The 27,416-nt window shown below is 37.6% G+C and overlaps 2 protein-coding genes and 1 non-coding gene across 4 annotated transcripts in view; all 3 read left to right on the top strand.

Annotated features, from left to right (window-relative positions):
- The first annotated feature begins 52 nt into the window (after positions 1-52).
- On the top strand, positions 53-15,006 carry LOC117927151 (callose synthase 12). The gene is made up of 2 exons (XM_034846569.1): positions 53-5,505; positions 14,633-15,006. The coding sequence occupies exon 1, from the start codon at positions 172-174 to the stop codon at positions 5,494-5,496; it is 5,325 nt and encodes a 1,774-aa protein (XP_034702460.1). The 5' UTR covers positions 53-171; the 3' UTR covers positions 5,497-5,505; positions 14,633-15,006.
- On the top strand, positions 3,140-3,220 carry LOC117927409. The gene has a single exon (XR_004653337.1). It is a non-coding gene; the product is annotated as a small nucleolar RNA J33 (small nucleolar RNA).
- Positions 15,007-16,550: 1,544 nt separating the features above from the next.
- Positions 16,551-27,416, top strand: part of LOC117926684 (two pore calcium channel protein 1B) — a 98,113-nt gene continuing 87,247 nt past the window's right edge. Inside the window, exons 1-5 of one of the 2 annotated variants that reach the window (XM_034845903.1) lie at positions 16,551-16,792; positions 20,644-20,787; positions 21,031-21,138; positions 21,924-22,019; positions 24,914-25,044. In XM_034845903.1, coding sequence (XP_034701794.1) covers positions 16,661-16,792; positions 20,644-20,787; positions 21,031-21,138; positions 21,924-22,019; positions 24,914-25,044 — 611 coding nt within the window. In that variant the 5' untranslated portion in view covers positions 16,551-16,660. Of the gene's footprint in view, positions 16,818-20,643; positions 20,788-21,030; positions 21,139-21,923; positions 22,020-24,913; positions 25,045-27,416 lie in introns of both variants that reach the window. The other variant, XM_034845904.1, reaches the window with a different exon arrangement.

Here is a 27,416-nt window from a genome sequence, read left to right on the forward strand (position 1 = left end):
GAATACAAAACTGAAAACTGTAACGCGCAAACGCGCTCATTTTCATCCTTTAATTCATTTCCACGCCTTTCTCTCTCTAAACTTTTCAGTTTTTTCTCTTTCTACTGTCTATCTCTTAAGCTCACCCGAGGTTCCACACAGCAACCGTACTACCACTTTCCGACCCATGCTATGAGCCTCAGACAGCGCCAGCCGGCGGCTGCCGGTTCGCAGTACGGGGCGAACCGGTCGTCTCAGCCACCGAACCCGGAAGAAGAAGCGTACAATATCATTCCCATTCACAATCTCATCGCCGACCACCCCTCACTCCGCTACCCGGAGGTTCGAGCCGCCGCGTATGCCCTACGCGCTGTCGGGAGTCTCCGAAAGCCGCCGTTCGGAGCGTGGCACGAGCACATGGACCTCCTCGACTGGCTCGGCCTCTTCTTCGGCTTCCAGAGCGACAACGTTCGGAACCAGCGAGAGCACCTAGTGCTCCACCTCGCTAACGCTCAGATGCGGCTCCAGCCACCGCCGGACAATATCGACACTCTCGACCCCGGCGTGCTCCGGCGATTCCGACGGAAGCTGCTAAGCAACTACTCGGCATGGTGCTCCTTCCTCGGCCGGAAATCGAACGTTTGGATCCGAGATTCTGCGCCCGATCCGCGTCGTGAATTGCTCTACACCGGCCTCTATCTGCTCATCTGGGGTGAGTCTGCTAATCTTAGGTTCATGCCTGAATGTATTTCCTACATATTTCATCACATGGCTATGGAACTTAATCGAATTCTTGAGGATTACATTGATGAAAACACGGGTCAGCCTGTCCTGCCGTCAATTTCGGGTGAGAATGCGTACCTGGCCCGTGTGGTGAAGCCCATTTACGAGACTGTGCGTAATGAGGTTGAGCGAAGCAAAAATGGGACTGCCCCACATAGTGCTTGGAGGAATTACGATGATATAAATGAGTATTTTTGGAGCCCTCGGTGTTTTCAGAAGCTCAAGTGGCCAATGGATTTGGGGAGTAATTTTTTTATTCTGTCCAGTAAGAGTAAGCATGTGGGTAAGACTGGTTTTGTGGAGCAAAGGTCATTTTGGAACTTGTTTAGGAGCTTTGATCGGCTTTGGGTCATGTTGATTTTGTTTCTTCAAGCTGCCATTATTGTTGCTTGGGAGGGTAAGGAGTATCCATGGCAGGCATTGGAGAGTCGTTATGTTCAGGTCCGGGTTCTCACTGTGTTTTTCACTTGGAGTGCTTTGCGGCTTCTCCAGTCTCTACTTGATGCTGGGATGCAATATAGCTTGGTTTCTAGGGAGACTTTGTGGCTTGGGGTGAGGATGGTGATGAAGATTGTAGTTGCTGCAGGGTGGATTATTGTGTTTGCGGTATTTTATGCGAGAATTTGGACGCAGGAAAACAATGATGGTGGGTGGACAAGCAAAGGGAATGCACGGGTGGTGAATTTTCTTGAGGTTGCATTGGTTTTCATCCTCCCGGAGCTTTTGGCATTGGCTCTGTTTATTGTTCCATGGATAAGGAATTTTTTGGAGGAGAAAAATTGGAGGATCTTTTACTTGTTATCATGGTGGTTTCAGAGTAGAATTTTTGTGGGCCGTGGGTTGAGGGAAGGTCTTGTGGATAATATAAAGTATTCTTCATTCTGGATTTTGGTGCTTGCTACAAAATTTTCATTCAGCTACTTCCTGCAGATTAAACCTATGGTTGCCCCTTCCAAAGCCCTTTTGAGAATTAAGAATTTAGAATACGAGTGGCATGAGTTCTTTGATAACAGCAATAGATTAGCAGTGGGGCTATTGTGGCTTCCTGTGGTTTTGATGTACCTCATGGATTTGAATATTTGGTACTCCATTTACTCCTCTTTCTATGGGGCAGTAGTTGGGCTGTTCTCACATTTGGGTGAAATTCGAAACATTCAGCAACTGAGACTGAGATTCCAGTTCTTTGCAAGTGCAATCAAGTTCAATCTTATGCCAGAGGAGCAACTGTTACATGGAAGGGGCATGAGGAACCGATTCAATGATGCTATCCACAGATTGAAGCTACGGTATGGGCTGGGCCGGCCCTACAAGAAGCTGGAATCTAATCAGGTCGAAGCGACCAAGTTTGCTTTGATATGGAATGAGATAATTTCAATTTTCAGGGAAGAAGATATTATCAATGACCATGAGGTCGAGCTGTTGGAACTTCCTCAAAACTCTTGGAATGTTAGGGTTATTCGCTGGCCGTGTTTGCTCCTTTGCAATGAGCTGCTGCTAGCTCTCAGCCAGGCAAAAGAATTGGTAGATGCTCCTGATAAGTGGCTTTGGTATAAGATTTGCAAGAATGAGTATAGACGCTGTGTTGTCATTGAGGCCTATGATAGTATCAAGCACTTACTGCTTCAGATCATCAAGTTTGATACTGAAGAGCACTCCATTATCAAAGTCTTGTTTCAAGAAATTGATCACTCTCTTGATATTGAGAAGTTTACTAAAACATTCAAAATGACTGCTCTGCCCCAGATCCATCTCAAGTTGATATCTCTTCTTAAGCTATTGAATGAGCCTAAGAAAGATCCTAACAAGGTGGTGAACATTTTACAGGCCCTTTATGAGATTGTAATTCGGAATTTTTTCAAGGATCAAAGGACCAGTGATCAGCTGAGGGAGGATGGTCTGGCTCCTCGTAATCTGTCTTCCAGCACGGGCCTCCTCTTTGAAAATGCTGTGGAGTTGCCTGATGCCAATAATGGGACCTTCTATCGGCAGGTACGACGCTTGCACACAATTCTTACTTCTCATGACTCAATGAACAATATCCCAAAAAATCTGGAGGCAAGGCGCCGGATTGCCTTCTTTAGCAATTCCCTGTTCATGAACATGCCCCATGCTCCTCAAGTTGAGAAGATGATGGCTTTCAGTGTCCTGACCCCTTATTACAATGAAGAAGTACTATACAGTAAAGAACAACTTCGAACTGAGAATGAAGATGGGATTTCCATCCTCTATTATTTACAAACAATTTATGATGATGAGTGGAATAATTTCTTGGAACGGATGAAGCAAGAAGGAATGAAGGATAAAAATGACTTATGGACAACAAAGCTGAGAGATCTCCGTCTATGGGCCTCTTTTAGAGGCCAGACGCTCACCCGCACTGTAAGGGGAATGATGTATTATTATCGAGCTCTCAAGATGCTGGCCTATCTCGATTCTGCATCAGAAAAGGACATTGAAGAAGGATCACACGAACTTGGCTCAGTGAGGCGAAACAACAGTATTGATGGTTTTAATTCTGAAAGATCACCTTCTTCAAGGAGCTTAAGTAGAGCAAGTAGTTCAGTGAGTTTGTTATTCAAAGGCCATGAGTATGGGACTGCTTTAATGAAATACACATATGTAGTTGCTTGCCAGATATATGGGTCTCAGAAGGCAAAAAAAGATCCCCATGCTGAAGAAATTTTGTATTTAATGGAACACAATGAAGCCCTTCGAGTTGCCTATGTTGATGAAGTTTTGAAAGGGAGGGATGAGAAAGAATATTACTCTGTTCTTGTGAAGTATGATCAGCAGCTACAGAAGGAAGTGGAGATCTATCGGGTCAAGTTGCCTGGTCCCTTGAAGCTAGGAGAGGGAAAACCAGAGAATCAGAACCATGCCCTTATCTTCACTCGTGGGGATGCAGTCCAGACGATTGATATGAACCAAGACAACTATTTTGAAGAAGCACTCAAAATGCGGAATCTATTGGAAGAATACAGGACCTACTATGGTATTAGGAAGCCTACTATTCTAGGAGTCCGGGAACACATTTTTACCGGTTCTGTATCATCACTTGCTTGGTTTATGTCTGCCCAAGAATCAAGTTTTGTTACATTGGGACAGCGTGTTTTGGCGAATCCTTTGAAGATTCGGATGCATTATGGTCACCCAGATGTGTTTGATAGGTTTTGGTTTCTGACCAGGGGAGGGATTAGCAAAGCTTCCAGAGTGATTAATATTAGTGAGGACATTTTTGCTGGCTTCAACTGCACATTGCGAGGTGGAAATGTAACACACCATGAATACATCCAAGTTGGAAAGGGAAGGGATGTTGGGTTGAATCAAATATCCATGTTTGAAGCAAAGGTTGCTAGCGGAAATGGTGAGCAAGTTCTCAGCAGAGATGTCTATAGGTTGGGTCACAGGTTGGATTTTTTACGTATGCTGTCATTCTTCTACACTACAGTGGGATTCTTTTTCAACACGATGCTGGTGGTTCTGACTGTTTATGCTTTTTTATGGGGCCGGCTGTATCTGGCTCTTAGTGGGGTTGAGGGTTCTGCTCTGGCGGATAAAAGCAGCAACAATAAGGCCCTTGGTACAATCTTGAATCAGCAGTTCATAATCCAGCTTGGTCTGTTTACTGCACTTCCGATGATTGTGGAAAATTCTCTTGAGCATGGGTTCCTTGCAGCCATCTGGGATTTCATAACAATGCAGCTCCAGCTTTCTTCTGTCTTCTACACATTCTCCATGGGAACTCGCACTCACTTTTTTGGCCGGACTATTCTTCACGGTGGTGCAAAATACCGAGCAACTGGACGTGGTTTTGTCGTGCAGCACAAGAGTTTTGCTGAGAACTATAGACTCTATGCTCGTAGCCATTTTGTAAAGGCAATTGAGCTTGGCTTGATCCTTACAGTTTACGCTGCATACAGTGTCATAGCTACTGACACTTTTGTCTATATAGCCATGACCATCACGAGTTGGTTCCTGGTAGTGTCATGGATCATGGCCCCCTTTGTATTTAATCCTTCTGGGTTTGATTGGTTGAAGACAGTGGACGACTTCGATGATTTTATGAACTGGATATGGTACCGTGGAGGTGTGTTTGCAAAGGCTGAGCAAAGTTGGGAAAGATGGTGGTATGAGGAGCAGGATCATCTAAGGACAACTGGTCTTTGGGGAAAGTTACTGGAGATAATCTTAGATCTTCGTTTCTTCTTCTTTCAGTATGGAATTGTATACCAGCTAGGTATTGCTGCTAATAGCACCAGTATTGCTGTTTACTTGCTTTCCTGGATCTATGTGGTTGTTGCTGTGGCCATTTCTTTAACAATAGCATATGCTCGGGACAAGTATGCTGCAAAAGACCACATCTACTATCGGCTGGTCCAATTCCTTGTTATTTTGCTTGTAATAATTGTCATTGTTGCATTGCTGGAGTTCACCCACTTTAAATTTGTTGATCTCTTCACCAGTCTGCTGGCATTCGTTCCCACTGGGTGGGGCCTGATTTTAATTGCCCAGGTATTCAGGCCCTTTCTGCGGCGCACTTCAGCATGGGAGGCCATTATTTCTTTGGCTCGGCTATATGATATTATGTTTGGTGTGATCGTCATGGCCCCTGTGGCACTACTATCATGGTTGCCTGGGTTCCAATCAATGCAGACAAGGATTCTATTCAATGAAGCATTTAGTAGGGGCCTCCACATATCTCAGATTGTGATAGGGAAAAAATCCAAGGTCTAAAAATCGAAGGTACATCAGTGTGGACTTCTAGAAACTACTGAAAATTTTCTATAATCTTTTATATAGTATTTTGTGCTTGTTCATAAATTCAACCAAATGAGGTGACTAGCAAGTGCTGAAAGTTGAAACTATGTTTCTGGGTCATGCTACTGACATATTGTTTACTCCCATTTTCCTTTTATATCAACTGTGGGGAATGGAGTGATCTCAATGATAGCATGGTTGTGACATGGATCATTTTCCAAATGAGATATGCTTATTTGGAAGACTTTGAGTTCTTTTTTTGTATACTGGATTTTTAGTTCTTCAGACATTCATATGATTGGATACTGTCTTAGCTATTGCTGTTTATTTACCATAGTTTTTCTAATCTCATCTTGGAATTTAAGATACTATAAATTAGTTTTTTTTAGTTTCTCGAATGAGTTGATTCTTCAGTTTTTTGAACCTTTAGCATCATATTTGTGTAAATGAATCAAAGACATCATTTCTAAGCTGTATTTTAGTCTGTCTTACTAGTTTTGCTTATAATTATTTTTTAAGTGGTTTAGTTGGTTATATTGAAGTTCGATATTTGAAATTCATTCTAGTTCTGATTATTAAAACCAACTAAGGGAAATGGAAATTAGGAACTTGCCTTCTGTACATGTTCAGTGGGCTTATACTTCACTGTGTACCCATTTTCAAGGTACAAACTTTTTTTTATTGGTACTGTTAGTTCCTAATGTTTCTACTTTCTAGGGCATCTTCTTATGGTATTTCTTTATTTTTGTTAATTACTTCCTAGTAGAAGAAATGACAAGAGAATTTGTAAACAATTATTAGGCTTTCCCTTGGATTGCAATAAAAGAGGAGTTGGCATTCGCATTTAATTGTACCCTTGGTCCTTGAATATAAGAATTCTAGCTGCATGATTGTTAAGTCATGGTGAATAGCTTCGAATAGACATTTCCTCTAATTTAAAAGTTCTTTTGAGTATAATTTAACAGTTTTACCAATAGTCTTGATGCCTAAGGTCTTCCATCCATTACAACCAATTTTTTAGTATCCCCAAGTAATATCTCAATGTGGTGGTGTTGGCAACGGTGGTGGGGCCAGGGGGGTGTTTGCTTGTAGTGCCATATGGTGTGGTTTTGATGATCGTGACTGTGGCATGGTGGTGGTGTAGTGGTGGTGGAGGTAGTAGCAGTGACGATATATGGTGGCAGTGGGTGCATGGCAGACATAGCCATGCCTCCCTTGTTAAATACTCAGTTGTCAGAATTTGAAAATAACTCCTCTCCCATCTAATTTTGAATTCATCATACTCAAGTATTTAAAACTCCAGTATCTCAAAACCCTTCTCCAAAATGCCTAGAACTATGTAATCTAGAAAAAGAAATTCTTAAATTGCTTTTTATTCTAAATTCCCTTCTCCAAATCTGTTGTCCAAACTCACCTTTGGTATCCTTGTGATTTTTCAAATAAAATTCTTGTGAGACCTTGACCATGGAGAGTTGTATGCATAGAGATGGAATTGGAGGCATGAATTCCATATTTGTTGTTTGGTTGGTTAAATGTCGTCAGATGACCTATCTTTTAGGGCACAAGCAATGTCTTTTTCCTCATAGTCCTTGGTGGATCAATGGATTGCTAAGGTTTGCGGCCCCCTAGGATTATTTTGGAAAATTCTTCGATTTAGGGTCACAACCAAGTGATAGGTCCCCCAAAGTCCACTATTCTTTTAAAATTCCTACAATGCTTTGTAAGTGACCTCAAAATTTCCATAGAGGATGTTGAATATTTGACCAGCTCATATATATTTTTTTGATAGGTAAACGATATAAATAAATTAAAAGTGCTAGCACCAAAGTACACAAGCCATATACAAAACATCTTCCCAGCAAAATAAAACAAAAAGGTAACAAAAATAATCACCCTTGTAGAAGATCATAACCATCCTATAAATATTATTTTTTGATAGATATAACCATTCTATAAATTCTAACATGGTCAGGGAGTTCCCATCTATATACATCCTAACCTACAACAAAAGTTTATATAGAAAAGATAATTTTAGAGCATGTTTAGACATCTCTTTGCTTTCAAAAGATCTCTGGTTCCTCTTCTTTCATAATGCCCAAAACACACATAAAAGGAATAACCCTCTAAACATGCTTCTGTTTTTCATCCACAAAGGAATTGTGCCAACCTAATAAAGTCTCTTTAAAGTTTAACTAAACAAGGCATCACCCATGCAACCCAAACAAGTAGAAAATCAAATTTCATAGTTCACTTGCTCAAGTGCAATCTAGAAGAATATGGTCTAGTGACTTTTCTTCTTCTATACAAAGAAAGTATCAATTCACTAGAGCTTATCCTCTTCTTTGCAGCTAATTCAGTGTTAAAACCTTTCCCTTAGAAGCTTCCCATGAAAAGAAACCTACTTTGGTCATAACCATTGAGCTCCAAATAGCCTTTATAGGGAAAACAACCTCTCTTTCCTACCTCAACAAAGAGTAGAAGAATTTGACTAGAAATTTCCCCTTCTTTGCATCCCATCCATTGCAACCTGTTGTCTTCATTCCTTCTCACTTCCTTACCTTGAAGCCTTAAGAGAAATTCCTTAATCCTTTCCAACTCCAAATCATTTAGATGCCTTGAAAAGAGGGGTTGCAAAACCCTCCCTCTCCCTACTTATCTAATACATCCATCACCTAAGCATCTTTAGTCATGGAATATAAGAGGGAAAAGATTCTCTTAGAGTTGATTTACTATACCTGTTGAATATAATGTATTTATAGTATACAAGTTTCTTTCCTTTCTTAATATAGGTCACATATATGGTAGTTAGGTCAACCTAGCCTTGTATATATATTTCCCTATTGTAAGGAGTTAACAACATGAATGAGAATTAAGGTTTTCTCTCTCTCTTTCAACTATACCAAATATTTGTCCAAAACTTTACACATCTACCATTTGCCACATTAAAAGAGGTTCTTCTACTAATTATCTCCAAACCTCTCCCGATGGTCTTCCACAATCCAACATCAAAGCTATTATTACTCTCCCAAGAACACCACCCCCTCCTTTACTCCATACTTCCCAACAACAACCTGCTTCTTAAGAGACTCATTTTCTAGGCAAACTTCCATAACCACTTTCCTAGCATTGCCTTTTAGGAGTTGAAGGCATTCTAATACCAAGACTTTATTGCATTTCTCCTTGCAAGTTATCCCCCATCTCATTGGATGCAGTTTTTTTCTCCAGGGAACCCCTAACCCATAGAAAACCTCTTTGGATCGTCTCAATCCTTAAACTAACTCTATTGGCTAAGGGAAAAAGAGACGTGATAAATGGGTAAACTTGAGAGAGTACTTTTGACGAGAGTAAGCCTCCTGCTCTTAGAGAGATACCATCTTTTCCACATAGCCTGCCTCTTGTGGATGAATGCCCACTAGTTGTTGATTTATAGGAGTCTCCTAAAGGAAGGCCCAAATGCACGATTAGAAGCTTTCCCCTCCTACATCCCAACTCAGCCACCAAATCCTCCACATAAAGAACACTACCCATCGGAATTTTGAATCCCTTTTCTCTAAATTAATCTTCAACCCTGATATGGCTTTGAACCACATGAAGATCCAACAAAGATATAAAATTGATCTAGATTGGCTTCACAAAAGTGTTATTTGTGAATAAAAGATGAGACCTCTCCTTGCCTTCCACTAACTTGAAACCCTGAAATGAAACCTCCCTCCTTTGCCCTCTTTAGTAAACAACTAAGTCCCTTCATGACTAAAATATACAGATTGGGGAAAGGGATATCCTTACCTGAAACCTCTAAAACTTTGGAAGAAACAGGTGGGAGTTTCATCTATCAATATCGAAAATCTTGTTGTAGAGTGTAGACATGCACTAATTGATCCAACCAATCTAATTTTTGTTTGAGTCCCATTTTGTTAAGGATTTCTAACAAGTAAGCCCAATTTACATGCCTTTTCTCAAAATTCAGCTTGCATTTATGCCATTCAAGCCATTCTTAGTTAAGCCTTGAGTCACTTGCTTTATTAGCAATAAGCACCTGATCTAAGTTTTGTCTTCTTTCAACAAAAGCATTTTGAGAGTTAGAAACAATTGATCCCACCATTTTCTTTAACCTAGTTTCCAAAATATTAGCATTAGCAAGCTACTTGTATAAGCCACTCACTAAACTTATATCTTTGAAATCTTTCAAGTCCTCTGCCCTTTCCTTCGTAGAAATCAAAATAAAAAAGGTTGCATTTAGGCTTCTTTTAAAAGACCCATGCTCATAGAACTCCTTGAAAAAACCTATCACTTAATGTTTCAAAAAATCCCAATATTGTTGCTAAAACGCTATAATGAAACCATCCAACCTTAGTGCTTTATCCCCACTAATCGCATAAAGAGCAACCAAAACCTCCTTCTTTGAAAACGGAACCTTTGATAACTCAACACTATCTCTACTCAAATTTTGAATGACATTCCACTGATAATTGGTCTCTAATCACCAGAATTAGATAAAATGTTGCGAAAGGACTAAGTTATCCCTTTTTTTTTTTTTTATCTTCTCCTCCTTAGAAAAGCCAACAACCATTTACCTTAATCATAGGTAAGAAATTCTTCCTTCTATGAGCATTTACCATCTTATGAAATTATTTGGTGTTCCCGTTCCTTTCCCTCAACGAAATTTCTCTAGACTTTTGCCTCTAGGATGCCTATTTTAACAAGACCCACTAGTGAAACTCCTTAGCTACCCTTCTAGCTTCAACTTCTTCCAAATTAAGAGTTGCTTCCCTTTCTTTTGCATCCTAAAAGCCCACTTTTTTCAAAGTTGCCTCCCTCCTAATAGTAACATAACCAAACACCTCATTATTCCATATCTTTAAATCTGCTTTCAAAGCCTTCAACTTGGATGCTAGGATAAAATTGAAAGACCCATTGAACTATCCACTTGCTAACTCCTCAACAAGTCTTTAAAACCATCCACTTTTAGCTACATATTCTCGAATCTAAAGAATGATTTAACCCTCCTTATCTCACCTCTACCTAGCAAAGTAGGCTAGTGATCTAACATTGGCTTTGATAAAACACTTTGCAAAAGACCATTGATGTTACTTCCCCAATCTTCAGACACTAAGAAGTGGTAGATGCAAATAAGATTGATTGTTCTCACCTTCACACCAAGTGAAAGAGCCCCTAGTCAATGGAATATCGTGCATATTCAACTCGATTATATTTGAAAAACATCTCATGGTTGTTGTTAATCTATTGCTATTTCTTCTTTTCCCTGGAATCTAACAATATAAAAGCCACCAACACACCATGGATCATTCCACAACCTTCAAATGTTCCCTAATTCAATCCAAAAGTCCTCCCTTTTTGTGTACTGAGTAGGATTGTCACCCCCCTCTTCTTGAAAACCCGCATAAAAGCATCCTCATAACATCTGAAACTACACAAAATTAAAAACACCCGCACTTCTATATCTACTAACTCTAGAACTCTGTTGTCTTAAAAAAATTAGATACCCCTAATAACCTCGATGAGCCTCCGCTATACTCAATTTGCACATTTACCTCCACCCAAGTTCCTCAACTCCATTGACATATCAACTTTTGTTTCCTATAAACACACCGATTTCTCCTTCTAAAATCTAATTGAGCACTTGATGACCATCTTTGTTTGTTTGTCATTAACACAACCTTCTAATGCCCCCTAGTTTAGTCCAAAAGTCCTCCCTCTCCGTGTACTAAGAAGGGCTGTTACTCTCCCTGTGAAAACCCGCACAAAAGCATCCTCATAACATTTGAAATGACATGAAATTGAAAACACCCCCACTTTTATATCCACTAACTCTAGAACTCTATTGTCCTAAAAAAAAATTAGGATACCCTTAACAGCCCCACAAGCCTCTATTGTACCCAATCTACACATCTTCCTCAACTCAAATTCCTCACTAGCTCCAATGACGTCTCATCAATTTTTGTTGCCTACAAACACTCTAATTTTGCTTTTTGAGATCTAATTGAGGACTTGATAACCATCTTTGTTTACTTGTCATTGGCACCCTTTACATTCCAAGATAAAATTCTCTCTTTTCATTAAACTTTCTTTGGTCCCTTGCCTAAATCCCAACTACCCCTTCCATTCCCACCTTCCTTTTTGCTTCCTTAAAATTTATGTAATTTTTGAAGCTCCCTTTGTGTTTTTGAGAATTTTTCCTTTTTCTTTGCTTGTCCCTTAGACTTCTTACCTTTTCTGGCCTCTATCTTCCTTATGAGGTCTAAGATCTCCTTGTCGAACCCATCAATGAGCATGCCTATAAATATGCTAAAGCCAACTTATTTGGAGAGACGCCACTCATAGGAATAAACCTTGCTTGGACTTCTCCTCCATCTCCTTTCTTGAACTCCCTCCAAGACTCCTAAAATTATCTAGGAATTCCACAAAGCTACCATCTTGAAAAATCATCCTTAAAGGCCCATTTATATTCCTTCATTGCTTGGTGTCAAATCGCCTAAATGATGCCCCTTGAGAAAAGGACCTCTTAGTCTCAACCACAACAAAATCTCACCCCCATGAGAAGAAAGAAGAGGAACAAGGCCATAACCTTTGAGATGAATTGGAAAAACAAGTGCATTTGGGCTAATGACCCTTTCTGGTGCAACTTGCATTGAGGTAGTTGAAGGGGATGCCCGAGTAGATTGAGATATCACAAGCTCATTATGATGATTGTTGCCATCTTTCTTGAATCCTTGCCCTTCATCACCCTTCCTTGCGAGGCAAAAACCATCATCCTTACTTTCTATGAAAGACGCCTCACCACAACGTGACTAACTCATCTATTCTAATGATGTCTTTTTGTCTTTGTCATATTGCCATCTAACCTCATTTATTTTTTTACTATCTTTTTGTGTTTTGCCGTTTACTTTGAGACTATGTTATGATTAATAGTACTAAATATTAGTCTGATATTAATATTGTTGTATTATTATTGTTGTTGTTGTTGTTATTATTATTATTATTAATGCTATTACTAATAAAAATGAGTTTCTATTAAGTAATCTTATCATTATTATTATTCTTATTGTAAATGTTATTACTATTAATTATTCATAATATTACTATTAGTACTAATATTATTAGAATTGTCATGATTACTAGCATTATTATTCATATTAGTTCTAATAATAAAGATCACAAGGATACTTGACTATCTACCTTCCAGGTCCTTTTTAGGAATTACAAAAGGGGAATTCTATTTGTACCCAAGGTTTTTCCCTTTACACTACTAATTTCTTTTATTATTTTTTATATATAAAAAGGTGTGATGAAATTATCCATTTACCCTAATCTTCTACCTCACCTAAACCCACCTAAAAACCCTAACCCTAATCCCTATCTCTTTCCCCTTCCTCTTATTGACCTTCATTTTCTTCTTAACTTCCATCTTCTTCACCTTCAATTTTGTTGTTGTCTATGAAAATGATTAAGGTGAATAACATGAAGTTGGAGAGAAAATGGAGGTAAGGGAGAGGAAAAGGAAGGAGATAGGGATTAGAGTTAGTTTTTAGGTGGGTGTAGGTGAGGCAAAAGATTAGGGCAAATGGGTGATTTCATAACACCATTTTAGATTTAAAAAACAATAAAAGATATCAGTGGTCTAATATCTTTTTAGATTTCATAGCGCCTTTTTATGGCTGTTGGTGTTTTCTTTATTTGATATCCATTGGGTTTTTTCTACCTCGGTAAGGAACACCTTACTAAGGTGGCAAGGTTCTTTTGTGGGAAGAAAGCATAGGAAGGCTTGGACAGTAGCCCCTTTATGCATATTCTGTACTATATGGAAAGAAGGAAATTGAAAAGTGTTTGAAGATAAAGAGATGTCGGATCAAAGGCTTAAAAGTTCTCTCCTTAACAACCTTGCATTGTGGGTTCGGGTGTACATTAGTGGGAACTCTTTGTCATTAATTGATTATATAGATTGGTTGGGTTCTAGTTGAGGGAGGGTATTGTTTTTTGTTTTCTCTCTTTTTTGCTGTGCTTCTTTCACCCATTTTATACTTCCATGGTACTCTTGTGCGTATTTTGCACTTTTTAATGCATTCTCTTACTTATATAAAAAAAAAAGTGGTGTAAAGTAATAAACCTTGGGTACAAATTGAATTCCCTGAAGGGTATTTCTTCAGAGGAATTCTCACTTGGTTTTGATCCAGTTTTTAGGAATTCTCCTAGATTATTTTATGAGGACTTTACTTTTTTGTGAGTTTGGGACAAAAATAAAAGCCGTTTATTTAGAAATAAAATAGTTCCGATCTACTATGTTTGTGACAATAGGAGAGAGAAGGATGATGTAGTAGGTACCGTGTCTTTTTCCTTCCTTTTTTTGTTGGTATTTTTGCTGCACAATCAAACAGCTAATGAGCATTAGCTTTCTCAGTTTTAATCTAACTGGTTAGTTTTTTCATTTTTTTTTTCCAAAAAATCCTGAACACATGATCTTGGTAAAACCTGAAAAAACTGACCAGGATAATATTTTTCGGTTTTTGTTTCGAAAAGGATGAACAAGCTAGTTAGAATAACATTTTTAAAACTATCCGCACTAAATATTTTATTGGATGGCAAAAGAAAGGAGAGCTATATGGCAACTGCCACGCTAGGCTCCTGTCTCCTATCTTAAACATGGTGGACTATTTTGCTTCCCAAAATCTAAAATGGCCTTCAGCCTAAACAAATAATGTTTATCCCAAGAACTGTTTTTGCAGTCATGTGGAACATATGAAATAAATTCACAAATTTAGAGTAGTTAAGATGCACTCTCAATCAGCTATATTTTGATGTTCATGTATAGCCTCTATGCAGTTTTTTCCCTTGAAAAGATGAGCCTTAATGCTATTATATCTTCTTGGGCTCTGCTCCCAGTAATCTGGAATAACCTATATGCTTTTCATGTGTTGTCTATGTTCTTTACCTATTAATCTAATCCCCTTCTTGTTTACTAGAGTCCTGCATAAATACATGGGCATTAGGAGACTATATTAGAAGCATTAGAAATCATTTTGCAGTAAAGTTCTTTCCTGCCTTTGATCATTAAAACTTCCACAGGTTACTAACAGGATGGCATCATATTTTGCAGGTTTGCAGTCAGTATTGAGGCCTAGGTAACTTTTAGAAAGCTGGGAGAGTAGATTCTGAGGATTGTCCTTTTGCAGTTTCTTGTTTGTATTTTACCCAGATTGCTGCCATTTTGCTTCATTTCAATTTGAGTGGGGAGGGAGAAGTCCCCATATTTGGATTGTCCTTTATACCATTGTAATTAAACAAATTTCCTCCTGTGATTAATTCTGAGTTGGGGTACTTCTGATTACTGTGGCTTAACATCACCAAGAAATTACTAGGTACAGCTCCTGTGTATTGTCTGTGTTGAGAATAGATTAGGGTTGAGACTTGATTCATATTATAAGAATTTTTGCTATTCTTTGGATAGAAATTCAGCTATTTGTTTAACCATACTCCATCTCTTTGTTGCTTATTTGTTTTATTTTTTTGGGGCATTTTAAATTGAGATTTGCAGCACAATTCAACTCTGGTTTGCTAGTATTGAAATTTGATCTCAGGAACCCAGTTTGCTCAAAATTTGTCTTCTACTTTTGGGGATGGGGATCTCACAATTAGGCCAGTCCTGTAATGGACACTCTTTTATTCTTCTACTTTGGCCCAGAACCAAATTCTTAAAGTAAAAGAAATTTAATTAGTAAAATGAAATTCATTTACAAATTAAAATGAAATGTAATGGGTGTCATTCAATTTGTAAGAAAAACATCAACTTTTGATTCTATAAAAAAGATAGCAACAATTTTTAGAGATAATTTATGAGTAATTCATCTCAAGAAGCACAAACATATGCAAGCACATGATTATTCAATTCACTTTAAAATGCAAATTCATTTAGAAAAAAAAAAAAGGGCTTTTTTTTTTTAACCTTTGTAAAAATAAAAAAATTGTTTTTCATCCAAAAGTATGATTGGTTATTTTTTTTTTAATAGAAAGTTAATTTTTGGGGAATTTGTTTTGGAAATATATTTTAATTATTTTTAGGGTTATTTTATAAAATAATTGTACAAATATATAAAAAATATTCAAAATAAAGTAATTTAAATAAATTTATTTAAAAAGATATTTAAAAATATAAAAAATAGATTGAGAATATTTTAGGATTTGTTTGGTAATTTTTTTTAAAACAATTTTAAAAAATAGTTTTTGAAAACTGTTTTATGATGTTTTGTAAAATAAAAATCTATTTAAAAATTTGAAATATTTTTAACATATTTTTTATATTTTCAAATATATTTTAAAAATGATTTTTATGTTTGTAATTTTATTTTTAATTATTATACATGTTAAATACGTGTTAATTTTTAGTACGAAGAATATAAAAAACTGTTATAAAAAGCTATTTTAATCCCAAATTGGCGGAAGTTTGTCCCTATCAACTATTACTACTATTTTATTTGTTAGTAAACTGGTTCCAAAATTCTTTTCTTCTTTAAGAAGTTAAAACCTTTAAAAATTAAAAGATAATGTCAAATAATTTAAAATAAAATAGAATATCGTTATCATACAAGTCATATTCATTACAGGGCATAGGCATGTATCGTCGGTAGGGAAAAAGTTAAGAGTAGTTGGTAGAAGCAAATTTGAGTACATTGGGGGACCACCTTCCTAAATTCGTTTGAACTTGAATCTTGGAACGGTCGACTTGTCCCACATGCCTTGATTTTAGCTGTCCATTAGGAAAAAGGAAAATTCTACCCAAAAAGAAAAATAGCCCAAGACAAAAAGGAAAAGAGCTGTCCACCCTGGCCCACCTGGATCCTTTCCATTTGCTAAAGTCAAATACTCTTGACAGCCAAGTTCTTAATTTTTTACAATTTTTTAGTAGATAATCATAGGAAAAAATTTGTCACCAGGTTAAGTAAGCTGTAAGCCAACGGTCGCACGTCAAAAGCTTTGAAGTATATCCACCACCCGACATTACCGAGGTCGGTTGTCAATTCTAAATATCACTCTGACGAAGCCACGCGTTTGCTCACAACCGAACCAACGCTCCCACCTTCATTTACAACATTTCTTCGTAGCCTGTTGCCGTCTCTCTCTAGGGAAAATGGACAAGCCTTTGCTCGACGGAGAAAGCAGCGGCGGCCGCCGGAGAGGCCAGACACCGGTGTTCCATCGGAGGTCCGATGCCATCGCCTATGGCTCGCCCTACCAGAAGGCCGCCGCCCTTGTCGATCTGGTTGGTTCTTGTTTTTCGATTTTAGGTTCATTTCTGAACTTTGTAATTCTTTTTTGCTTTAAATATGAATTGTTGTGGATTCGGTTATGGTTATCGATTCTCTCAAAACTCAGGTGAAGTGGAATTGAGATTGGCGTTGTGTAGAGTGTGATGAGAGGTGATGCGTCTGGTGTGATCTGTTTTTGGTGAGCTTGAATCTGGTTTAAATAAATTTCGTAACAGTTACCTATGATATAAAGAAGTTGCAGTAGAAGAATTCGTAAAATCACACTTTGGGAGTGAGGTTAATGTGTAAGTTAGCAATTGTGTGGTCAACATTTGAGACATGGTTGAATTGAGTTCTTTGGAATTGAATTTCAAGAGAAGGCTTTGCGTGAGAGATCTAAGATGGTCTATCGTCCAATCAAAATCTGAGGAGAGATTTGAGATCATTGTTTCTTTTGTGAAGATTTTGTCTTCTTTTTTGGTCTACTATCTCGAGCTTGAGCCTCAACAGCCTTAACTTGAAGATGAGACTTTTCGATTCTAAATGCACTCAACTTCATGCATGAGCCTAAATGCTCTTAAATGCCATTGAGAACACTTTCTAGGTCATAAGGTCTTTGATGGTGGTGTTCTGCATTCAAATACTTGTCAAAAAACCTTTTGAGTATGAGGAGCAAAAGAGAACCCCTAAAGTCACCAAATGAGCGTTTAAAAACTCAGGGGGAACAAGGGGACTGGATGAATGAACTCGGACCGGCCAATTGGTGTCAACCTGCTACAAGACTGCCAAAATGACACTAATGCCCCTCACAGACGAGAAATGCCAGAATCACTTTTTAACCTAAGACCAAGCTAAATATGATCAACCATGTTAAAATGCTCACACATGCATGCAAAAATATGCCTTTGATAACATGAATGGAGCCTCTAAAAACCTGAGGAAATCATCCAAAAATTTAAGCTGAAATACATAGCTTGTTAGGGGTCTTCAACCATTAAAACTCAACTGTAAGCCACCCAAGGTCATGAAATTGCCAACACTGTAAGACTTTCTTGCCTCTGCACATGGAAAATTTTCCATCTGAGCTTTGGTAAACTGATGGTTCTGGTTATATCAGGCTTCCAGGTAAAATATGCTTAACATCGTTCCTTAAGAGAATCGTGCTGTTGGCGGCAATGGTGGATTGCTGGTGATAGTTTTTTACCTCTGTTGTTGTCTCATATTCATCCACCACAAACATGACTGAAATGGTTATGATGGAAGTAATAAGGGCAACATTGGTTTTTAAAGAAAACTTTCATGGATAAACACAAGAAGCAAAGAAAATCATTGAAATGAGACCCTGGCTTGCACAGAATCCAGTTTATGAAGCCAGTTCCCTTTCACTAATTGGAAATGGACTTCCCAGCAAAAGGTTTCTTGTAGAAGGCTGTTTCAAGTTGTTTGCCAAACATTGATTTTTCCCTTTATTTTGTTGAAAGGATTTCTAGAATCCAGAAGCCCATTTTAAGCTGCTAGGAATGTTTGACAAATTCATCATAAGCCTATGATGATATGCTTATTGTTTTTTCCCATTTGAATTGGACATAATTGTTTTTTTTCCTTCTGTTGAAACTCAATTTTAGGATTGACAAAATGTTCAATACTATGACAAAGGATGAACAAGAATACATGCTTACAATAGAACATTAAAAGTAAATTTGACGCAAATTGTCTTGAAAGTAAGAATGTTTATATTTGAAACCATTGACCTCTCTTATGGCATCTCATGCCTGTAATGCAATATCTTTGTGAGAGGGGTTGGTCATTAACTCCCTTCAGCCTCTTCTCCTCAAAGTCCTTCTATTTTGACATCTTCAAAAGTCATCTTCCATCCATCGACATGGAGGCCCTTTTTTTTTTTTGGAAGTCAATAGTTCCACTTACAGTTGAGTCTTTTCATGGTTCATGCCCATGAAGAAGGTCAATACCAATGTTTTCTTATGGACTATAATGCCTTATAAATCCATCAACTCAAAAGTGTTGTGATTTTTGTTTAGTCTGTGGAGAGATATTATCTAGTTGCATTATGGTTGTGGTAGAGCTTGTTTAGATTGTTTGGTTCTTGGACCTTTCGAAAGTCATTGTAGATATGATGGGAATAGCTTTCCATGGTTTTGGGCTAAAATCTAGGGGCAAATTATGTAATAGGAAGCTATGCATGCAATTCTTTGCATGATATGGTTCAAGAGGAATGGCATGATTTCTGAAGATCAATGGAGGACTACAAAGGACCAGGCTGAGGGGGCACTCTACCTTACTTTACTTTGTTTTGTTGCTACAGTGTTTCAGAGTGTTCTCTGCTGTATGATTATGATAGACTGGAGAGGTAACCAGAAATGATTGCTTGAGACCTAAGAGAGCTAGAGTTAAGTGGATGTTCGCTCCCCTATGATGCCTTAAAACAAAATTTTCTTGGTCGTTCTTTGGGCAACTCAGGGCAAATGGGAATTAGGAAGAGCTTAGGAACCATGATGACAGGGTGATGGAGTGTTTCTGAACCACTGGTTTTAGCTTAGCTACTGAAGTAAAAATCTTCCACTTTACTGGAAAGGTTGGTAGTGAAATCCTCCTGGGGTGCTAGTGGTCTTCTGGTGGAAGGGGGTTCCAGGGTGGTGCTTTTGTGAGTGTCACAAGAAAGGAGGGTTCTTAGAAACTGGGTTTTTGGATTTTCTAAATTTGTTGATCTCTGTAGAGGCTTGTGGTTCTGCTTCAGTTGAAGTGTAGGTTGGCAAACCAGATTGCAGATAGTTTGGACAAATGAAGAGCCTCTTCTTTAGAGCCTTCTATTAGGGATTTCCTAAGCCCCTGACCCATAATATTTTTATGGGTAAAGATATATTGGTTTAAGGCTGAAAGAAATAGGATTGCTTTTGAAAATGAGGAGCTTTTGATTCATGGGATGAAAAATTCTTTTATATGTAATTTTTGGTCTTGGAATAAGCCATTTATAGATGAAGGACCTTTACCTTTAATCAACTTTTTTTATTGGTTGGGTTCTAGACGAGGGCTGGTGAGATTTTTTGTATCTCCTGTTCTTTTTTGTTCTTGCCTTTGGGTGCGTTTTGTGTACTTTCTGTATGCTTTGGGTTGGCCTTTGGGCACCCTTTTCTCTTTTTATTTATAAAATTTTCTGTGAGTTTACCTAATATATATATATATATTGATTTAAAGGCTATATAATGAGTGCTGATATATTGATTTAGGGGCTATATATTGAGTGTTTGAAGATAGTAATAATCAAGTTACTTTGGTTTTGTGTCTGATTTTAAGGATCACTAATTGTTTCTTTCATTTGCTCCTTTTTTATTAATACTTTCTATAAAATAATGTTACAAGAGACTGACAGAAAGCCTCAATTTAGGATCTTGGTCGCCTCTATACTATTCCATGGTTTCCCCCCAAAATAATATAAACATAGGTATGGGCATAATATCTGAACACTATAGTTAGCACCAAGAATCATTTCCTTCTCCATCTGCTCATTTAATGAGCATGAGTTTTCAAGAATTCTTGATTGATGTTCTATAAATTCAATCCACGTGAGAGAAAGAAACGTTTAAGTCATTTTTTTTTATATCTATTTAATTTTCTTTCCTCATATGGTTTGTGCTTGTCTGTAAGGGCCTTGGAATGTTGCCTTGCAAACACAAAGATAGTCATGTAACTCAAATCTCTGTCTACAGCAATATGGAACTTGGAAGGGAGCATCAATTCTTCTACAAAACTTTTGATCTGTTTTTTTTTTTTCCATTGCTTCTTAACGGTATGGATTTTTTCCATTCATGAGATGGTCATGACCATTGATTGAGAGCACATTTTTCAGGCTGAGGATGGTATTGGTCTACCAGAGCAAATGCTTGATCAGGAAAGCTTTGAAAGTGCAGCAAAGTTCTACTTCATTTTTATTCGGTTCAATTTTCTCTGGTCCCTCAATCTTTTCGCCTTGATAGTTCTAAATTTCCTTGAGGTAAGGACAGTTTTTTCTGTGGTTTACCTGTAAAAAAACCCTAAGAGAAATTTTTTTTGTACTCTTAGTTTCTACTACATAATTTGTTCAGGGCCTTGATGCAAAGATATAGGGAAAAAATGATAAAAAGAAAAAAAGGGAAAATCTTTGAATTTCCAATTCATAGGCTTTATTCTTTGCCAATTGGCTTGCAACAATTTCTAAGTAGATGGTTGGGTTATTTTTTATTTGTGCATTTTGCAGAAACCCTTGTGGTGTGCCAAACAAACAACATACTCTTGCAATGACAGGGAGTACTACTTTCTTGGGCAGTTGCCGTACTTAACTAGTGTCGAGTCTCTTATCTATGAGGTAAGAGTAATGATGATGATTTATTTATTTCCTTATTAAGGGTGGATATTTTCATTGAATTCCATTTTCTTTGTGGGGCAGGGTGGAAGGAGGTGGTGGTTGTGGGGTGTCAAACTCCAGACAGGAGATACACTAATGTGTTATATTATATTTATATTATGAGAATAAAAGTGTTGCTACTAGAAGTTTAGAACCAGTAGTTGTTTACAAAGAACCCCTTGCCCCATTCATTATTATCTACTCTCAATTACCATGGTGCATATCATATCAAAGATATATACATTCTATTAATACCGTGGTGCATGCACCATGGTGCATATCTACGTTCTATTAATTTGGGTCCTAAAATTCTTATAGGATCAGAAATGAAGATTTAAAAGGGCCCAAATGCTCCCTTTGAATTCCACATATTTCAAAGTGCTTTTTTGGTCTCAGCATCACACACCAATGTCATAGGCGTATGCTACTATTACTTCAGACTTTGCATTATTGCATGCACAATATTATGTGAAATTGCAATTCCATTTGCAGTTTTATTAGTGGCTGTGGTTACTGGATGATTTGGAAAATAGGGATTCTGTGCAGGCAGTTACATGATGTGGAGCTGTATACTTCCGGGCTAGTGTTAATAGATTGGAGTATGCACTAGAGCTTCTCAGCCTAGTTAATAGGATTTTACGAGTAATAACTAGGGTTTTACAAGTGCTTTTGTCTTTTTCTGTGTTATGATTTTCCTGAGATATATTTTCATGCCAGTTTGTATGATTTTCTACTTTCTTTTGCAGGGCATAACACTCGTAATAATTTTGTTACATACGTTCTTTCCAATATCATATGAAGGATCCCAGATATACTGGAAAAATCCTCTTAATAGATTGAAGGTGCTCATTTCCAAATTCTTACTTGTAGAGTTATTTTCTGAATTCTTTCATAAGAAGCTTCTTTCTTTTTGTATTGATGATGTTTTTTGTCAGCGATTCTGCATGCCTTCCTGTTGTAATTTTGATAAATAATAAAAAAGCTTTGTCAAAAAGCATTTGTTCCTATGCCATGGTTGTTCAGTTCCATGTAATGGACAATTGGAGAAATATGATACCATGAAAGCTAATATGTCTAAGTGGCACTTCCTTAACCACAATGCTGAAAGGACAGACAGCATTTTTGCCCTCAGACCTGATATTATGTAGCATAACAGAGAAATGGTTCAGGTCATTATGTCCTAGCCTCCTATGGAAATTGGAATTGCATATGTGCAGTCCCAATCAGCAGTCCCTGTTACCTGTCTGCCCAATGTTGGATGATCTTATCCAAATGGAATTTGAACAACCTGGCAATCTGTGATTAAAAACCAAGAAGTACCTGAGTTGGGGAACTGAACATGGTGTGGACCTGACTGTATAGGGAAATAAAAATGAGACAGCAATCACAAAGGAGAAAGAAAAAACTCCTTTGGTTTACTCAAAAAGGAAGTGGGATGATATTACAATCCTTATCTCTCCTTCAATCGACCAACCTTCATCTCCAGAGACGGGCATTGAAAACTCTCCTCCTTCAAATCCTATATCTGAAACTGATTTAGATATTCCTACTGCTAGTAGGAAAGGTTAGAACTTATACCAAACACCCATTCTCCAACCTTATGTCATATCACCGTCTATGCCTCACCTACAGATCTACAAAGCCTTTACAACTAACCTATCTCTAAAGTCTATACCCAACAACATACAGGAAGCTCTAGCAATTTGTAAGTGGAGGGAAGCTATGTTTGAGGAAATGAGAGCCTTGCATAAAAATGAGACTTGGGAAGTGGTAAAGCTGCCTTATGGAAAAAAACTAGTGGGATGTAAATGAGTTTTCTCTATCAAATATAAAATAGATGGTTCCATAGAAAGGCATAAAGCCAAGTTAGTGGTGAGGGATACATTCAAGACCCTTGGTATTGATTACTAAGAAGCATTTGCTCCAATTGTCAAAATGAACTCAATCAGAATCTTGTAGTCCCTAGCCGTTAACATAAACAGGATTCAACATCAATTTGACGTGAAAAATGCCTTTTTTTTTTGCATGGAAACCTAGAAGAAGTCTATATGGGTGCTCCACTTGGTTATGAAAATTTCTCCAGTAAAAGGAGAGTTTGTAGATTAAAAATGTTCCTCTATGGTCAATCTCGTAGAGCTTGGTTTGAGAGATTCGGTAAGTCTTTGAGGAGATATGGTTTTACTCAAAGCTAAGGAGATCACACATTGTTTCCTAAACCATCCTCACTAATGAAACTGATTGGGTTTATTGTTTATATAGATGACATAATTGTAATGGATGATGATGTAGAGGAAATAAAAAATTTGAAGACCCTTTTGAAATCAAGGACTTGGGAACTCTAAGATTCTTTATAGGCATGGAAGTGGCTAGATCAAAACAAGGTATATCTATTTCCCAATGAAAGTATGTCTTGGATCTTCTACAAAAGATTAGGATGACTGGCTATAAACCAATAAAGACTTCGATTGATCCTAACCATAAATTAAAACCAAGCTTAAAGAGATTCCAATTGATAAAGGGAGGTATCAATGGTTGGTAAGAAGACTAATATACTTGTTTCACACTAGACCAGATATAGCATATGTCGCAAGCATTGTCAGCCAAGTTATGCACTCATCGTTGCTGTGTCACGTGGAAGTTATATTAAGGATCTCGAGATATTTGAAAGTTACACTTGGAAAGGGATTGATGTTTAAGAAGAATTATCATTTTCTTGTAGAGGCATATACAAATGCAAATTGGGTAGGATCTATCATGGATTGACGAGTCACTACAAGTTATTGCACCTTTATAGGTGGGAACCTTGTTATATGGAGGAGTAAGAAACAAGGTGTTGTAGTCAGATCAAGTGTAGAGGTCAAATACAGAGCCATGGGTCAAAGGATTTGTGAAGTTTTGTGGATAAAGACCCTACATAAAAAGCTAAGCTTTGAACCTAAAGAACCAATGAAGATCCATTATGACAACAAAGCCGTAATTGGTATTGCTTAGAATCCAGTTCAACATTATCAAACCAAACATGTTGAAGTGGATAGACGCTTTATTAAAGAAAAAATTGAAGGTGGACAGGTCACCAAAGGAGTGGTGACCACTAAATGGTATTTGGCTGACATCTTCACAAAGGACTTTCTAAAATTACGTTTGACTTTATTGTGTGCAAGTTGGGAATGCATAACATCAAAGCACCGGCTTAAGGGGGAGTGTTGGAAAACTGGGCCTGCTTTCTTGATACTTGTTTCTCTTTTAAGTCTCATTGATTAAATTAGAATCAATTAATATTTCTATATATATATATTCTAGAATAGGTTGATATTTTAAGAGTAATTGTAGTGATTGTCTTTGTAATACTTCCCTTGTCCAGTTTATTTAAGTTTTACTCCAGAAGGGTAGGTGTGTATATTAAATTCTTGTAACCTAGTTGATCAATATACAAAAGTATTTAATTCAATTCTTTCAGTCTTTGGCTTTGTTGTTGGCTTTGCTCCAAGTAAGAGGAGGAAGCATATTTTTTGTTCTTCTCTCTTCATTTGTTCACCTGATGGTGCCTATTTTATACACCATATGTACCTTGGTGTGTCTTTTGCATAGGCACTGCTAATATATATATTACTGTTTTGCCTATTTCCTGGACCTTGCTTGATAACGCTGATTGATTGCTTGGAAATGAAGAGTTATTTCAATATGTAGTTTACTTTTCTTGTTTGTTATAATGCTACATTCTATTGTTGATTTTCAGGTCATTTTGCTGTCCATATTGGTTGCTGATTTGTTGGTTTATGTTCTCTACTTGTCACCACTTGCCTTCTATTATCTTCCTTTTAGGCTTGCACCATATATACGGGTCATTCTTTGCATTCTAAATATCAGGTATGTTGATATATATATATTTGTGAAGTTGTTGATGCACTTCTAAACTTTTACTGAAGTGAAATATAAAATGCCAGTTATGATTTTACAGATTTATTTCATGAGCTTATATTCTGAAATGTTATAGCCAAATTGTAATTTATGTGTTGAGATTAAACCTTCTTGTTTTTATATAAAGGGGTTCTTCTTGTAATGATTGATTAATAATTCAGTGAACCAAGAAGAAAAGGATGGGCTACCCCTCAAAGTGCGCAAAAAGAAAAGTACAAGAAGAACCCCCATGTAACCAAAGAGCCAATATTTGAAGAAAATCTAACAATGAACTCTAATGTTTAACCTTTAAGAGGATATCCCTCATGGATGCATGAAATCATTAACAAAATCCTATATCTTAGAGGAGTCATGCTTAGCCAATTGATTCACTGTATGTTTAGCACATCTGGTTATCCAAGAGTAGGAACAACTCTAATCCTCTCTTTCTCTCTTCCTTTTTCTTTCTTTTAAATAGAAAAGGTTAGGGTTTTATCAAACGATAAATCCATTCTCCTAGGATCTCTCTTCTCTAAGGTCTCCTTCCAGACCCATGTAGCTTGACAATGGTTCAGAGTCTTGAGGTAGGGTAACCTTCTGCAGAAGCCATTTTTTTGGTGGAGGCGGATGGCTATTCGGTTGGTTGTGAGGGTAAGTTTCCATCTCTTGAGTTGGGGGTGGGGAGAAAACCTTCCACTTCGTCTGGTTCTTCTTCTTTGATCAAAGAGGGGGGCGTTTTGTTGGATTTGGCTAACAGCCTTGGTTTGCAAAGGGAGCAGATCAAAGGGTGTTTTGCTGAAGGTGAGGGCAATTGTGATGGGCTTGAGGGTTTGGTTCCCGACAATGTTATGGGTTTAGTTTCCCCAAGGGCTCTTTCTCACAACGTCAAGGGAGTGGAACATCCTTTGTGAGGTGAAAGGGATTTTTTAAGAGAGGGCTGACCCGGTAAAGACTTGGAGGGTGCGAAGGTTGTTGGGTCTGACGAGAGTCTCGATGATCTATCATTCCAAAAGCTCGTCTCCTTCAGTGAGTTACTGGGGTTGCTGGTGGAAGGTTTCGAGAAAGAAGTCGAGTCTCTTTTGAGAGAGTTAGAAGTTAGAAAGGGTCACAAAGTGGTGGGATCAAGTGTCAAGAGAAAGACTTGCTCTACCTCTCGCGCTGAAAGGGAGCTTTGAAAGTTGAAGTGCTCCGTCAATTGAATCAGTTAGGTGGAAAAGGGAGAAGATGCACCAAGAGGGGGTGGTAGTCGGCCTCTGAGTGGCCTAGCTAGTGCTAAGATGGGGGTTGGAAGGTGGAGAAGAAGAGTTTCTGTTTGTTGCTTGTAAGGTTTTTGTAGTTTGGTTTGTTTTGCAAAGGGCCTTGGAGAAGTAAGGTGTTATGGATATTGGACTAGGTTACTAGGAGCTTGCCTTTTTGTCTCACAGGGTTTTTTCTTTGTCTAGGGCCCTTTGTTGTGGGATGGTTGGTTGTCTCTTTTCCTTTCTTATGCTTTTTGGTGTTCCTTGTATACTCCGTGCGTACCTAGTGCGCCTTCTCTTGCACTTTTAATATATTCTCTTTTACCTATCAAAAAAGAATCAAGTCAAAGGCAAGGTAATCACCAAGATTAGTTTATTAGGCAAAGAAATTGGTAGTGTGGGCTCCTAAAAGCGATCTTCCTCATCTTGATTCTTTCCCTAAATAGTGTTTGTGGTTTTGATGAGGTAGGGTTGATTTTCAAAAAAGGTGGCACCCATGCTAATAAAGATTTTCTAGAAATTGGTTCATAGCATTTATATCCTTTTTAGGTAAGTAACCCATGAAGATACGTTTCAATGCACGGGGATCAAGAAAGACCTATTTTGTTTTTGGACATGGACAAAGTTTGTGCAACCAAACTTTAAGAGGCAGAGATGTGAAAATTTTATGTGAATCCTAGAGTTTTGAGAGACTATTGAGAGGAATTTTGAACTTAAGGACCATTGTTGGAATTTTGTTGATCAAATAAGAAGTGGTAAGAACAACTTCTCAAAAGATTTTTTAGAATTCCCATGGTGAATATGATTGCCCTGGTAACTTCTAATAGGTGCCTATTTTTCCTCTTGATAAATACATTTTGTTGAGGTGCATTAAAGTATGGACATTGATGAACAATTCCTTGCTTCAATAGGAATTTCCAAAGATAGAATTAAAAATACTCTCTTCCATTATCAGTCTGAGGGACTTATATTTGTGTTTGGAATTGAGTCCTTAACATATCATGGAAATTTTTAAAAACTCGCTCTACCTATGATTTTTCTTTTAAAAAGTAAACCCAACAAACCTATGACATTTGTCGCACATAAAGGTCTCCAAATATCACT

Source organism: Vitis riparia, chromosome 12, assembly GCF_004353265.1.
Source record: "Vitis riparia cultivar Riparia Gloire de Montpellier isolate 1030 chromosome 12, EGFV_Vit.rip_1.0, whole genome shotgun sequence".
Classification (NCBI taxonomy): Eukaryota; Viridiplantae; Streptophyta; class Magnoliopsida; order Vitales; family Vitaceae; genus Vitis; species Vitis riparia.